The sequence below is a fragment of the Pimephales promelas genome, chromosome 17, assembly GCF_988280905.1.
Source record: "Pimephales promelas chromosome 17, fPimPro1.hap1.1, whole genome shotgun sequence".
Lineage (NCBI taxonomy): Eukaryota > Metazoa > Chordata > Actinopteri > Cypriniformes > Leuciscidae > Pimephales > Pimephales promelas.
The window spans coordinates 32,938,134-32,952,212 of record NC_142785.1 but is presented as its reverse complement, the minus strand read 5'-3'; the positions used below and the strand labels follow the sequence as shown (position 1 = coordinate 32,952,212).

The window sequence follows — 14,079 nt, the reverse complement described above, 5'->3', positions numbered from 1 at the left end:
AGCTCTTATCCTTCCTTTCTCCTTCAAGTTTCATCGAAAGCCAAAGTTACGCCAGATTTGGATTTGACTGAGGCTGCGGGAGTGGTGAAGTGTTGAGTCCCAGCTGAGGACCCCGCCTGATCTAAATCTGTTCTCGCGATTCTTATTGTAATCAATCAAACTTTAATTCCAATATTGACTAGTATATTTTTAGGTTGCCTATATACTATTACTTATTTATTAGACACTAGTATTTTTATTTTATTTTAACAAGTCACATTTCTGATCTTACTAGTCACAGCTGTTTTTTACGACTAACGGCCACTGCAGAGTTCAGTTAAAAATCGTACAAATAAAATAAAAAATATTATTAACATTTGGAATAAATACTAGTATCGAATAAAATAGGTAGGCTACTACTAGTATCTATTAAATAAGTAGGCTATTAGTATCTATTTAATAGGTAGTATAAGTAAAGTAGTATACTAGTATTGAATTAGTAGTATCCTAATAGGAACTAGTATCTAAAAAAATAAGTACTAGTAGTTCCTAATGAATAACTAGTATCAAATAAATAATCACAATTAGAATACATTTAACTAAGTCCACTGCCCAAGTGCATAATAGACAAAACAAGATTAAACATAAAACAAAAGCATAGCGTTCATGAAACTCAAGATTAAACGTGGACATATACTTCACAAACGTGTTTAACAAGACTAATGATAAGAGATATCTGTGAACAAGCAAGACAATAAACCAGGATCACATACTAGAACAGGGGATGACATCACAGATATGAAACTAGAGCATGAAACGAAACCGAAACTAGATGTGACAACAAGTCAGAACTGAAGAGTTGATATCATGACAGATCCCAATAGAAGTCAATGGCAAAAAATGGAAACGTGTTCGATTACAGACCAGTCACTATCGAAATAATAAGTGCTACTATTTACTACTCTAATGAATAAGTACTAGCATCTAATAAATACGTATTAGTACCTAATAAATAAGTACTAATATCTAATAAATAAATATTAGTATACCACTTTAATAGGCACTATATATCTAATGAGTAGCAGTATCTAAAAAAATAAGAACTAGCATCTTCTGAATAAGTATCTTTTAAAAAGGTACTAGTATCTAAAGAATAGGCACTAGCACTTAAATTCTAAAAAAATAAATTCTAGTAGCATGAAAATAGATACTAGGTTTTATGGATTAAATGTTAAATGTTTTGCCATAATAACAGAGAAAAACATGCCAAACACTGGATATGTTGCGGTTTAAACGTAGAAAAAGATTGTAAAGGCAAAACTTACTTGGATATGTGATGTGAGGATCTCGAGAGTGTGTTCTTAGTGATGGAGTGAGTCAGTCTGTATTTATATCCTCTTCTATCCAAGAGGCGTGTGCCTTGAATAATGATGTTGTTTGTGTTGTTACCAGGATGCTGCTAGAAATATTCTAAATGCACTTTTGTTTTGTTTTAGGCTACTTAGTTTACTATGGATTTCGTAGTTACAACTTTTAGAATAACTATCCAAATAGTGACAAGTAAATTCTAGTGTAGTTAATTGCAAATATATAATACAATATCATGTAACGTAATATAATTTGTGCTGTCAAATCAATTAATCGGGATTAATCGCATCTAACATAAAGGTTTTTGTTTCTATAATATATGTGTGTTTATATGTGTGTGTGTGTGTGTGTGTGTGTGTGTGTGTGTGTGTGTGTGTGTGTGTGTGTTTGAAGTTATATAGGCTATAGTTGTGAAGGAAAAGGAAAGACACACACACACACAAAAGTTTCACATTTCACAAAGTGCAAGAGGTTTTCTTTAGTCAGCCTGTAATGGACTCACATGAGCAGCAGAGGGCAGATCTGATCACGTGATCTCAATACACTTACACCTCATTTATAATCATTATCATATAAGGTTTCATTTAGATATATGTGCATCTGACAAAAAGATATTGAATCTAGGAAAGTCCTTTTGGGATAGATTGCATGAGTGGTTGAAGATAAAAAAAAAAAAAAAACTAACTTTGACTATCACATGGTTGAGTTCGGTGTCTTTTTGCAAAACAAAGAGATTTAATTTGTGTGTCATGCTGTATGTTGATTGTAGCCCAGTTTTATTTAAACATATCTTAAAGTTTCTCCGTGTTTTGAGGCATTTAAATATTATTTTTAAATTTGATTGCAATCCTTAAAGGGGTGGTTGATTATGATTTCACTTTTCTAACTGTAGTTAGTGTGTAATGTTGCTGTTTGTGCATAAACAACATCTGCAAATTTACGACACACCAAGTTCAATGCAAATGGAGATATTTGCTTTTACAAAATTACTAACTAACCCAAAAGGAAAAACAGTTTCTGACATTTAAGTGCTTGTCTGCGTGAGGTAATCGGAGCTGCTAACACACACACACACACACAGCTCTTGAAGCTCCGCCCTCTGTGCCGAGAGCAGCAGCAGCTCATTTGCATTTATAGGTCATTTTGCATTTTATTTTCATTTCTATTATTTTTAGATATGCCGCTTGGTCTCATTGTTGATGTGTTAATATGATATGATAATGTCTGTTTGTTTTTTGAATATATTTAATAAAGTAAATAATACACTGTGTAACTCTTTTAGTTTATTCTTAGCTAAAAACACTTAGTTCTTTCAAAAATATATGTGCTCATTAATGTATATTTACTTCGTTCAAGTAATAAAGTATTCTCGTGAGTGTATAATATGCCATTGAAAATACATACGGGTAAGGGGTTCTAATGTCCGTCTCCATCTTGAAAGTACATTAGCCAAAGAGGGACATACCTGTTAATTCAAGCTTCACCTTTCGCGTTTACGTTTGAGTTAACACTCATGGACGAGGTGGAACTGGAAGCCATGTTAATCTTGGACTACATTGGCCACCGTAGGAGTTAAAACGAAATCGGAATTGAGAGGAACAGAAACTAATATTCACTGGATGGTCATATACCCTTTCACCACTAGATGGGGGTCAAAATCACACAGTGTAGCTTTAATAATAATAATCATTATCATTTGATAATTCAAACATCCCTCAAAATCAAGTTCTAAAAAGTCTAAATCAGTTTAAATTGAATAATATCCAGAGCATGAAAACCTCTTTGAAACATTTTTCATTATCAAACATCAATATTACACACTCAAGAAAGATAAAAATAGAAAAAAGCAGAATAGGTGCAAGAATATCCTCAGCATCTCTGTGAGAAGAGCAAGAAGCTCGGATACTAGTGTCGTCGAGTTCAGTGACCTCTGACCCCCAGCATCCTAAAGGATACACCCTCATTCACCTCGGCTCTTCAGCTCTCTGAATTTATTTCGGCTCTTCAATAGAACCATTTATTTTAAAGTATTATGGCTGAATGTTAATGACATTTTTATGAATGAAGGCCATTATCACTGATATAAAAATATCTACTGATTTTCCCACACATTTAAACATAAAAATAAATCATTTAAAAAATATATAACAACTTTAAGGCTTAATTTACTTGTATCGTTATACCAGCGTGTGCTGTAAGTTACAATGACAACAACCTTGTAGGCCTAATATCATTGGGTTATGGAAACATGCTAAAACGAAAGGAAACAGAAAACGAGAGTTACGTAGGTAACTGCGGTTCTATGAGTTCTGGATGACCGCCAGAGGCAGTGCTTCACACTGGATACTATCTCTCGTTGCAATGCATAGGTCGAGTCTAATACAAACAATGTCCCACGTGACCAGGATGACTCGGGGTGCTCCTCTATTTAACCCCGTGACTTCCTGCAGACTGTCCCTACGGAATCTTCTCGCCTGACTCCGAGTGACAGAAAACTCTGGCGGTCATCCAGAACTCATAGAACCGCAGTTACCTACGTAACTCTCGTTCTATTTCGTTCTTACTGACCGCCAGAGGCAGTGCTTCACACTGGATGACTTATAACAACAAGGTCACGAGGAGGACCTACTCACTGTTAAGAGGAAGTTGAGGGTCCGGAGAGGACGGCTGTTCCAATATTACCAGAAGCAGCCACATTCACCCTGTAGTATCTGGCAAATGTATTTGTTGATGACCATGTAGCTGCCGCACAGATGTCACTCAGAAGGACCCCTTTTAATGCAGCCCAAGATGTTGATATTCCTCTCGTCGAATGGCATCTCACCCCCAAAGGCACTGGACATTTATTAGATGTGTAAGCGTGGGTGATAACCTCCACTACCCAGTGCGACAATCTCTGCTTTGAGAGGGGCTGACCTCTTTTTGGGCCCCCGTAACAGAGAAAAAGTTGGTCTGATTTCCGAACAACTTCCGTGGCCTTCAGATATCCTCGGAGAGCTCTTACTGGGCACAGCAGTGTGCTTCCATCTCCTTCCAGCGCACTTGACATCGGAGGATTAAATACTGCCAGCTCAATAGCCTGGTTCCTAAAAAGGGCAGACAGCCGCTTGGGGAGAAATGCTGGGTTGGGCCATAACGTCACGACTGAGCCATCTGCGTTCCAACGCATACAGGATGCGCTAACTGATAACGCGTGGAGTTCACTCACCCGTTTAGACGAAGCAATGGCTAAGAGAAACGCTGCCTTCAATGAGATCCATTTCAGATCGCTGTGCTCTAAAGGTTCAAACGGTGGCAATGTAAGAGACTTTAATACTAGGCCCAGGTCCCATAAAGAAACCCTAACGGACTGAGGGGGGCGCAGTCTCTGAGCACCTCTAAGAAACTGAGTAACCAAGGCATGAGAACCCAATTGCTGACCATCTATTCGCACGTGATGTGCTGAAATTGCAGCCACATAAACTCTCAGAGTAGCAGCTGCTCTATTATTTTCTAATAGTGACTGCAGAAAACGTAACACCAGAGGAACAGGGCAGTGTTCTGGGACCACTGCTTGCTCTGAACACCACTCAGAGAAAAGCTTCCATCTATAGGCATAAGCACTCCTGGTGGAAGGTGCTCTAGAGTTCAATATGGTGTTCTGGACCCCTTGATCGCACGCCCCAAAGAGTGGTTCCGGCCCCTCAGAGGCCACACACAGAGCTTCAGGCGGTCTGGGTTCGGGTGCCAAATATGACCCTCCCACTGCTGGAGGAGATCTTTTCTCCTGGGAAGGGTCCAAGGATTCCCGTCTAGGAGTTTGTATAACACTGGAAACCACGGTCTCCCCGGCCAGTTTGGCGCCACTAGCAGCAGCCTGTGGTGCTCCTGGAGAACCCTGTGAACAGTCACCCCGATCATCGGTATCGGGGGAAAGGCATAGAGTAACCGATCTGGCCAGGCGTGGGCTAGAGCATCTTGCCCCAGCGGACTGGATTCCTCTGCTAGAGAGAACCAAAGACGGCAGTGGGTCGTTGTTGCCGAGGCAAATAGGTCCACTTCTGCCCTGCCAAACCGCTGCCATATCATCTCCACCACCTCCGGGTTGAGCCTCCACTCCGTCGATGGAATTCTGTGGCGCGACAAGAAATCTGGAACCACGTTTGATACCCCTGGGATATGCATTGCTCTGATGCTTGCAAAGCGAGGGAAGGCCCAAGTCAGCAGTTCCTGTGATAGTTGCAGGGATTGGCTGGACCTTGTGCCCCCTTGATGGTTGATGTGATAAACCACTGATTTGTTGTCCGTCCTGACGAGAATATGCCTGCCCTTTAAAAACGGAGCGAGGTGCTTCAGAGCCCGCAGAACTGCACGAAGTTCCAGGGTATTTATATTCTCGTCTCTTTCCCGAGGACCCCACTGTCCTGTGACTGGTCTGTGTTGCCACACTGCACCCCAGCCAGTAAGGGACGCATCGGTCTGGACTATCTCCCTCCGAGAGGGAATCATGCCCAGAACAACCCCCTTGGTCAGATACGGTCTGCTCCTCCAAGACCTCAGGGCCAGAAGGCATCGCTGTGTCACCTTGATCAACCTGTTCCTGTGCCAACTGGGGTTCAAGTGAAGACTGTTCATCCATATTTGAAAGGGACGTAATGACAGGAGGCCCAATGGTATGACTGCCGCTGCTGCTGCCAACATACCTGCGAGCTTGAGGAAGCACCTGAATGGAAGTCTGGCCTGCCTCCGAAACCGTTGAAGGAGGAGTAGTATATTGTCCACTCGTTGTTCTGATGGAGCGGCTTTCATTGACCGTGAGTCCAGCGTGAGACCTAGGAACCTCACCGACTGACTTGGAGCTAATTGACTCTTGCTGAAATTCACAGAAAGGCCCAGTCGAGTAACATGTGTCAGTAGCTGTGTGATTTCTAACACTGCCTGCTCGTGAGAGTGGGAGCAAAGGAGCCAGTCGTCCAAGTATGGAAGCACCTGTAGCCCCTTGGCTTGGATTGGAGCCAGTGCGGCCGCCATGCATCTGGTGAAGACGCGTGGTGACAGAGACAGGCCGAATGGGAGGACCCGGAATTGATAGACCTGGTCCTGGAATGCAAATCGGAGGAATGGCCTGTGTTGAGGAGCAATTGGAACGTGGAAGTAAGCATCCTTTAGGTCTACCGTTGTAAACCAGTGCTGCTGCTTGACTGCCTGAAGAACATCGGTTATGCGCAACATACGAAATGGTAAGATTTTCAGGAACTTGTTGAGGCTGCGAAGGTCGAGTATGGGCCTTACACCGCCATCTTTCTTTGGAATGATGAAGTAAATGGAGAAAAACCCACCTAGTCGTTCTGACCAATCTACTGGTTCGATGGCACCTTTCTCCAGGAGTTGTGCTACTTCTCGTTTTAAGGCAAGTGAACTGTTGGGGTCTGAGACTACAGTCATCCTGACCCCTTTGAAGGCGGGCGGCCGCCGTCGGAACTGCAGCTTGTATCCCTGGGTTAGCGTTGCTATAACCCACGGGTCGGAAGTTGTTGCTTCCCAATAACTGAGCTGCTGATAAGAAAACTGTCCGACGGCCGGCCGCAGACCTTCAGGACCTCCGTCCATGGCCTCTAGCATCCCTGGTGGGCCGTTGGCCAGGTGCTCTACCCCTAGGGGCCTGAAAATCATGCTGACCCCGAGCCCGGGGCCGCTGAGCAGAATTTCCTACTTGCGGTGATCTCCGAGGCTGGCCCCTGTGAATATCACCTGAGCGTGCTGAAAATGTAGAGTGTGGTAGTTCATACCCCCTAGAAGGCTGACGGTAATTTAAATGAGCCTGTGGAACTCTCCTCAGGTCAGCAAACTGCTGTCTGGTCTGATTCACCTGGACGCTACGCTCCAGTGTCTCTTGTGCAGCTGGTCCAAAGAGTTGCCCTGGAACTACTGGAAGGTCCCTTAGCGTTCTCCTACACGCCTCAGACAGAGGTGATTGTGCAAGCCAAACTTGGCGGCGTGCTTGTGTGAGGGTTGACATCAGCCTTCCCAGCTCTCTTGTCATGAATGCTATTGCCTGAAGGGAGGCATCACTTAAGTTTTGGTTAAAAGGATCACTCCCTGATGATTGAAGGGATTGAGACAAGGCCAACATGAGATGGGACAACGAATTGCCAATGCGACCCATCCTTGCTGCTGTGTTATATGCCTGAATAAGATGGTCATCTGTAATCCTACATTGAGGCCGGGGGCAACGAACATTAGGCCTCAATACCTCCTCTGGTGAAAGAACAAAAGAGGCAATAAATGGATCAACCTTAGGCATCTGACCCAAGCCATAAGTGTCTGCATCTTGCATCGCAGCCAATGCCCTGCTTGCACTAGTGGGGTGTGTAAGCGACCTAGGGTTCGCCCAGCATCTTTGCAACTCCTCGATATAATCCCTTGATGGTGGAATTGTAAGAGGAGAGGGTTGCGCCGAACCTCTGAAAAAAGCACTAGAAGAGGTTGCCGCAGCAGGGGCTGTGTCAAGACCCAATCGAGCCAATGCAGCCTGAAGAGCCTGCTTCACTAGCTCTTGCTCCGACTGTGGACCTTCTGCAGATCCCTGACCAGCTTCCTGGGAGCCATCATGGGAGAATTGGGATTGATGATCAGAAAACCCTTGCCTCTCTCCATCAACATCATCATAGAATTGGCTCTGAGAAGCCGCCATTGAAAGGACATCCTCCTCCTCAATGGGCGACTCCCTAGCAGTGGCTCCGGCTGAGGATACTAGTCTCTCGCCCGGTTGCAACCTCAAAAGCAAGGCCTTAATCTGAGCAAACTCAGCCGCCATCACATCCACCTTCTTCGCTAAAGGGTCTTCCTTGGGTCTTTTACCAGCGGAAGCACTGGTTGATTCAGTATCTTTACGTTTTCTTGCTTTTCTCCGTGGTGGGGGTGGAGGTAGTGACTCCCCCAAAAGCCCTTCCACCATGGTTATCCTTGAAGTCCTCCTCTCCCAAGACATGATGCTACAGTTTGTGCAGGCATCTTCTGTGAGGCCTTGTTTAAGGTGTTCTAGGCCTAAACAGGAAGGGCAGCAGTCATGCCCATCATCCTCCTGGAGAACAGCCATGCACAATGTGCAAGTATGAGCTAACTTCTCCATTCTTAGGAAGATATTTGGTAGGTCGAGCGCAATCACCCTGACCGGCAAAAAAAATAAAAAAAATAAATAAAAAAAATAATAATAATAATAATAATTAAATAAAAATTCAAAAACAACACAAACAATTATTGAAGTGTATATGTAATTATACTACAAAAACCAACAGTATAATTATTGCCTTTTTATTTATTTTTTTTACAATGCTAGACTCATTCCAACACAATAGATGAGTATGCAGCTATTGTAGCTCAGATACCAATCGCTATACAGAGTGCACACCCTCCCAGCGTGGTCTTACTAACTTACCTACAGCTGCAAGTTATAATGGCCCTTTCAACGAGCGAAAACACTCTGTCTAGCGACCAACACAATGCCAGGAAAACGAGAACGAACCCCAGCATCAATGTAAACAAACTCACCAACCATGTTGTTTATTTTGTTATCAATGAATCCGTTGCAGCCTCTGGAGGACGCGCAGTCGCGAGACACCAACAAATGTTTTCTGTTGCGAAGCTGTGAGGAACGGATTCAAGTTTACTTTTCCTTTTTTTTTTTTTTTTTTTTACATAATCTACGACCTGCATACGTGCACGCGAGAAGATTATAGGGACAGTCTGCAGGAAGTCACGGGGTTAAATAGAGGAGCACCCCGAGTCATCCTGGTCACGTGGGACATTGTTTGTATTAGACTCGACCTATGCATTGCAACGAGAGATAGTATCCAGTGTGAAGCACTGCCTCTGGCGGTCAGTAAGAACGAAATAGAACTTACCTTCGTTCGGACGACAGTGTTTTCACCGTTGACAGGCTTACAACTCTCCAGGCCATTGGTAAACTGAACGTGGGCTTCCGGAGACGTATAATTACGAAATTGATGTATAAGCAGTAGGCACTGACAAAATAAGTTAATATATCAGAAAATGTGACGGGAGGAAAGGCGTCAGGGTCGCGGATGCGATGATCTTTGGACTTCATACGGATCGGCATTTCCAATAAAGTTGTTTTTTCAACATAACGCGTTTCCGTAACTTGGTTACCAGCTTGTGTTTGTGGCCTCACAAAATGGCGGATACTCCCCACAATACATTGCGCGATGGCGTCGCGGTGATTCACGCAATCAATGTTATGAAAATAATATATATCAGCTTTCACATATAAATCTACGAAATATCTTCACTTTGTGAGTATTAAGTGTGAGGTTTTGTCCAAAAGGCTTTTGATGAATTGTTGATCTTTAACAAACTTGTTATTGCTCTTATTTTTTACATCACTAGTCACCGAGGAACAACGTGTCACTTAAAACAACGTGACACTCGTTTTGATGTGAAATATACTTTTTGCAATATGTCATATACAGTGGCCTCAATAAATTGCATTTGAGCACTTCATGTGCAAAGAAACAAGCACAAACACACCTGTCAATCAAAAAGTGGTCTGGTCTGAATTGATATTTGAGAGCTGCGGATTAAATGGGTTCGTTCACTTATAATCCGGACTCAAGTTACTTTTAATGAACTGGTTCAATGTTTGGTCCCAGAATTCTCAGTGAAGCAAAACCTAGCTCCAGTTCACCGCCGAAGTTGTTCCGATCTACATTTACATGAATGACTGTAAAATGTTCCTGCCATTAATAACACGGACATCATGTGCCTTAAACGAGCCCGCTCCCGAGCAGATCAAACTGTGCACAAATAAACCACTAAAACATCATTTCTTATTGCTCTTGGCTTTATTGCCCAAACTCAATACTGCAGCACACTGGCCATAATTCATAACCCAATGCATGAGAACAAGAGGTAATCAGATGTGACGTGTTTTCAGTCCAGATTAAACACCAATATTACCTGAGAATGACTTGTTAACAGTGGATACCACTTTAAAGGAATAATGCACCCAAAAATGATAATTATGACATTATTTACACACCCTAATATCATTTCAAATCTGTATGATAATGACTTTTCACCTGGAACTTTAAAAGGAGGATCTTTTTCTTGTTCAACGTGAAATTGCACAAGATTAAAAGGCCAAAAACGATGTTTTTATGCTGTTTTGTGCCCTTTCTGGTCACTATAAAGAGTCGTTTTATGAGTGAGGATTCTTAAATTCTACTTTTCGTGTTCCAGAGACAAATCAAACAGCTTTGGATCAACATGAGAGAGTAAATAAAGACTATTCCTGGAACCCAAAAGGTTCTAGATTTCACATTATGGAGATTTTGACGCCTTCAGAACATTTAGTAGTCGATGGGTCTGCGGCAGGACAGTAGAAATGATTCAGTGAAGTGATTCAGTGAATCTACTTGAGTTCTCCACAGTCGGTGATGCTGATTCTCTTGGCAGTTCTTCCCGATCGAGATCCCAGATCCTCCACCTTCCTCACCACATCCAGCCCGTCTTTAATGCTGCCGAACACCACGTGCTTCCCGTCCAGCCTGGAAAACACACAACACACACACTCTCAACATCGCATTCACTCAATCACAGACATATGAAACGGAAGAGGATCTTCTCGTACCACTCTGTTTTGACTGTGCAGATGAAGAACTGGGATCCGTTTGTGTTTGGTCCAGCGTTGGCCATGGACAGAATACCTGGAAAAAGAAACACACACAACTGTTTGACGATACAGATATCTATACAGCTGCTGATTTAAATGCATGTTTGCATATAAACACACACATAACACAATATATATTTATTAAATAAACACACGCTATAACAAACAAATCAACGAGTAAATAAATGGTTATTACTTGTCAGGCAAAATATACAATCATTTAACAAAAAGACAAAAACAATTAAAACCAATTTAAAAAAGACAATAAAATAAGTACAATAAAAGTGTAGTAATAATTGAAAAAAGGAGTAAAATAAAATATCTTAAAAATATTATTAATTATTATTATATAAAAAATATAATGTGTATTTAAAATATTAACATATTATAAATAAAAAAAATAAGTACTGAATAAAATGTCTTTATCACTGCATCACATGTGATTGTTGCTTCCAAAGCTTTAAAATAGCGTAATAATAAAATAGTAAAAGTAAAAATAAGAAAGTTATGACAATCTGCTATTTTTCTCTGTCAGATTGAGATTTATATTTTATTATAGTATTTTGATAATTTGCTTTATTCAAAAACTCAAAATTTCCTGATGTTGGCATCCTTCTGTATTGACGTTGTTCTTTACTATTGTAAACAATAAATATAGTTTAGTATATTTCCATTTTGGTTTGATTTTAGTAATTTAAGAATTTTGACTTAATTTGTTTCATCTAATATTTTATTTTATTTAACTAAAACAATATTTTTTTTAAATTATTTTAGTGTTAGTTAACACTCACAGCTTGATTTGAACAGTTTTTGCAGCGCCACCTAGAGGCGTTTAGCTGCTCCTGCAGAGATCCTGAAGGATCGCAGTGACACAAACTTCAAACTCCTGCATTCACCATGACGAGATCAAGACTCATGTATTGAGCAAAGACAGGTGTCTTTTACCTGGTCCAGTGTGTTTCAGCTTGAAGTTCTCGTCCGGAAATCTCGGGCCATAGATGGACTTTCCTCCGGTTCCGTTGTGGTTGGTAAAGTCTCCTCCCTGAGAGAAACACACTAGTGTAAAATACATGTAAACAAACATGTATTGCATGCAAAACGCATTTGAGTATGAAAATGAATAATACATATGAGAAATACACACACACATACATTGTATGTATGTATGTATATATACATATATATATATATATATATATATATATGAAGAGTTCAGATGCAAAAGCCTCTAAATGCCATTTGAAATTTTCTTCTAAAATGGTCATTTTTATCAAGCTTATATATTCAAGTTCAGTAATTTCACTTAAATGACAATTAATAGGTAATCCTCGTTGCAATTTAAGTGAAATAACTGAACTTAAATATACAAGCTTGATAAAAATGATCATTCTAGAAGAAAATTTCAAATGGCACTTAGAGGCTTTTGCATCTGAACTCTTCATATATATATATATATACACGTTGTCATCATTCACACACCCTTGTGTTTTTCCAAACCTGTGTTTCTTTCTTCTGCCGAGTTTCTTCTGCTTGTGTTTCTTTCTTCTGCTTGGTTGAGCGGAAGAAAGAAAGCCAGGTTTGGAAAAACAAGGGTGTGTAAATGATGATTTTTTTTGGGTGAACTGAGGTTTTCCATTTAAGCTTCAAGTGAAAGCCAAACCCAGAAGCGCCGGCAGGTTTGATGTGAATCAGCTCATGAAGGCATGTGTGATCTTGTTCTTCATCTAGAACTGTCATGATGATGATGAGGGTGTCGTGTTACCTGACACATGAACTGTGGGATCACTCTGTGGAAGATTGAGCCCTTGTATCCGAAGCCATGTTCACCAGTACAGAGAGCTCGGAAATTCTCTGTGAAACACACAAAAGATCAAACATGGCACCTGTGTGAGAGAAATAACGAATATAAGCGGTTTTCGAGGGTCTCACCTGCGGTTTTGGGCACAACATCCGCATTCAGCTAAAGTTCAGAAAGATAGAGAGTTAAAGGTCAATGAAGAACGAGAGTTAAAGGTCAATGAAGGTCAATTACAATAAACACATTGCAAAATAGATCCGCATAGGAACTAGCTGTCATTTGAGATAAACATTGAAATAATTCATTCAAAAACGATATATATATATATATATATATATATATTTTTTTTTTTTTTTTTTAATGTAATTTCCAAAACTTTTCAGAAATGTTATTCATTATAAAGTTAAGCATTTTGTAACTTATTACTATGGAGAAGGCTACGCTATTCTAGAAGATGCCGTTACTTCATACACTTTGCGGAGCGTTCATTCTAATTAATATCCAAAACAAATCCTCGAAGATTTCGCTGATTGGCCAACTGTAGCGTCCAGCGTTCAATTCAGCCAATCAGACGAACTAACTACTAGACGAACGTCAGGCTGCGTCATTATTATTCATGAGCCAAGCCTTCCCCATAGTAGAGTTCTTCGTAACGTCTCGCGCTCGCTCACTTCGAAGGTGACTCGACCGAGAGGTTCGTTATCCGCCGCGATGTCGAAGAACACCACCGGGTTGTTGTTGGCTTGAGCTCCGGTGGCGTACATGCGCGCAGCGGTGAAGGCCAGCGAGCATAATTTAATCCTGTTACTGATGATCAACATGCTGATTCCGGTTACCGACTCCGCCGAGTGACAGACTCACAGGAAGAGCGAAGAGTCACACGGAAGCGTTTAAAAGCGTGGGGTGGCGTGTGCGCGCACGTCACATGGGGGTTCTTGAAACATAATAAATAATAATGAAAAAATACATGTGAAGTATTAGTACATATACGTTAATTACTCAAATCAAATACTATAGAATAAAAGGTTGTTAAAATAAAAAAATAAAATATTGAATTATTATTTATTTATTTGTTACTTATTTTTACCTTTTTGGGGTCTATCGTTAGCAAAGATAATATCGTCATCAAAATACAATGACATAAAGGTCAAAGGTGACTATAACATCATACCCTGAACGATTAAAAGTGTCTTTTAAAGATCTACTTTAAGTGATGACTGATATGTTCAGTCTCCTTTTCCATACAGATTTCACGTTTATCCCC

The 14,079-nt window shown here is 40.9% G+C and overlaps 1 protein-coding gene across 1 annotated transcript; it reads right to left on the bottom strand.

Annotated features, from left to right (window-relative positions):
- Nucleotides 1–10,165: 10,165 nt before the first annotated feature.
- ppifb (peptidylprolyl isomerase Fb) lies at nucleotides 10,166–13,697 on the bottom strand. The gene is made up of 6 exons (XM_039650526.2): nucleotides 13,487–13,697; nucleotides 12,947–12,977; nucleotides 12,780–12,868; nucleotides 11,963–12,059; nucleotides 10,976–11,051; nucleotides 10,166–10,892 (listed from the first exon to the last, which is right to left on the bottom strand). The coding sequence occupies exons 1-6, from the start codon at nucleotides 13,634–13,636 to the stop codon at nucleotides 10,757–10,759; spliced, it is 579 nt and encodes a 192-aa protein (XP_039506460.1). The 5' UTR covers nucleotides 13,637–13,697; the 3' UTR covers nucleotides 10,166–10,756.
- Between the last annotated feature and the right edge of the window lie 382 nt (nucleotides 13,698–14,079).

Coding starts and splice junctions, on each gene's coding strand:
- ppifb (XM_039650526.2), bottom strand. CDS start 13,636: ATGTTGATCATCAGTAACAGGATTAAATTATGCTCGCTGGCCTTCACC. Junction 12,978..13,486: donor TCGGTCGAGTCACCTTCGAA/GTGAGCGAGCGC, acceptor TCTGAACTTTAG/CTGAATGCGGATGTTGTGCC. Junction 10,893..10,975: donor TGCACAGTCAAAACAGAGTG/GTACGAGAAGAT, acceptor TGTGTTTTCCAG/GCTGGACGGGAAGCACGTGG.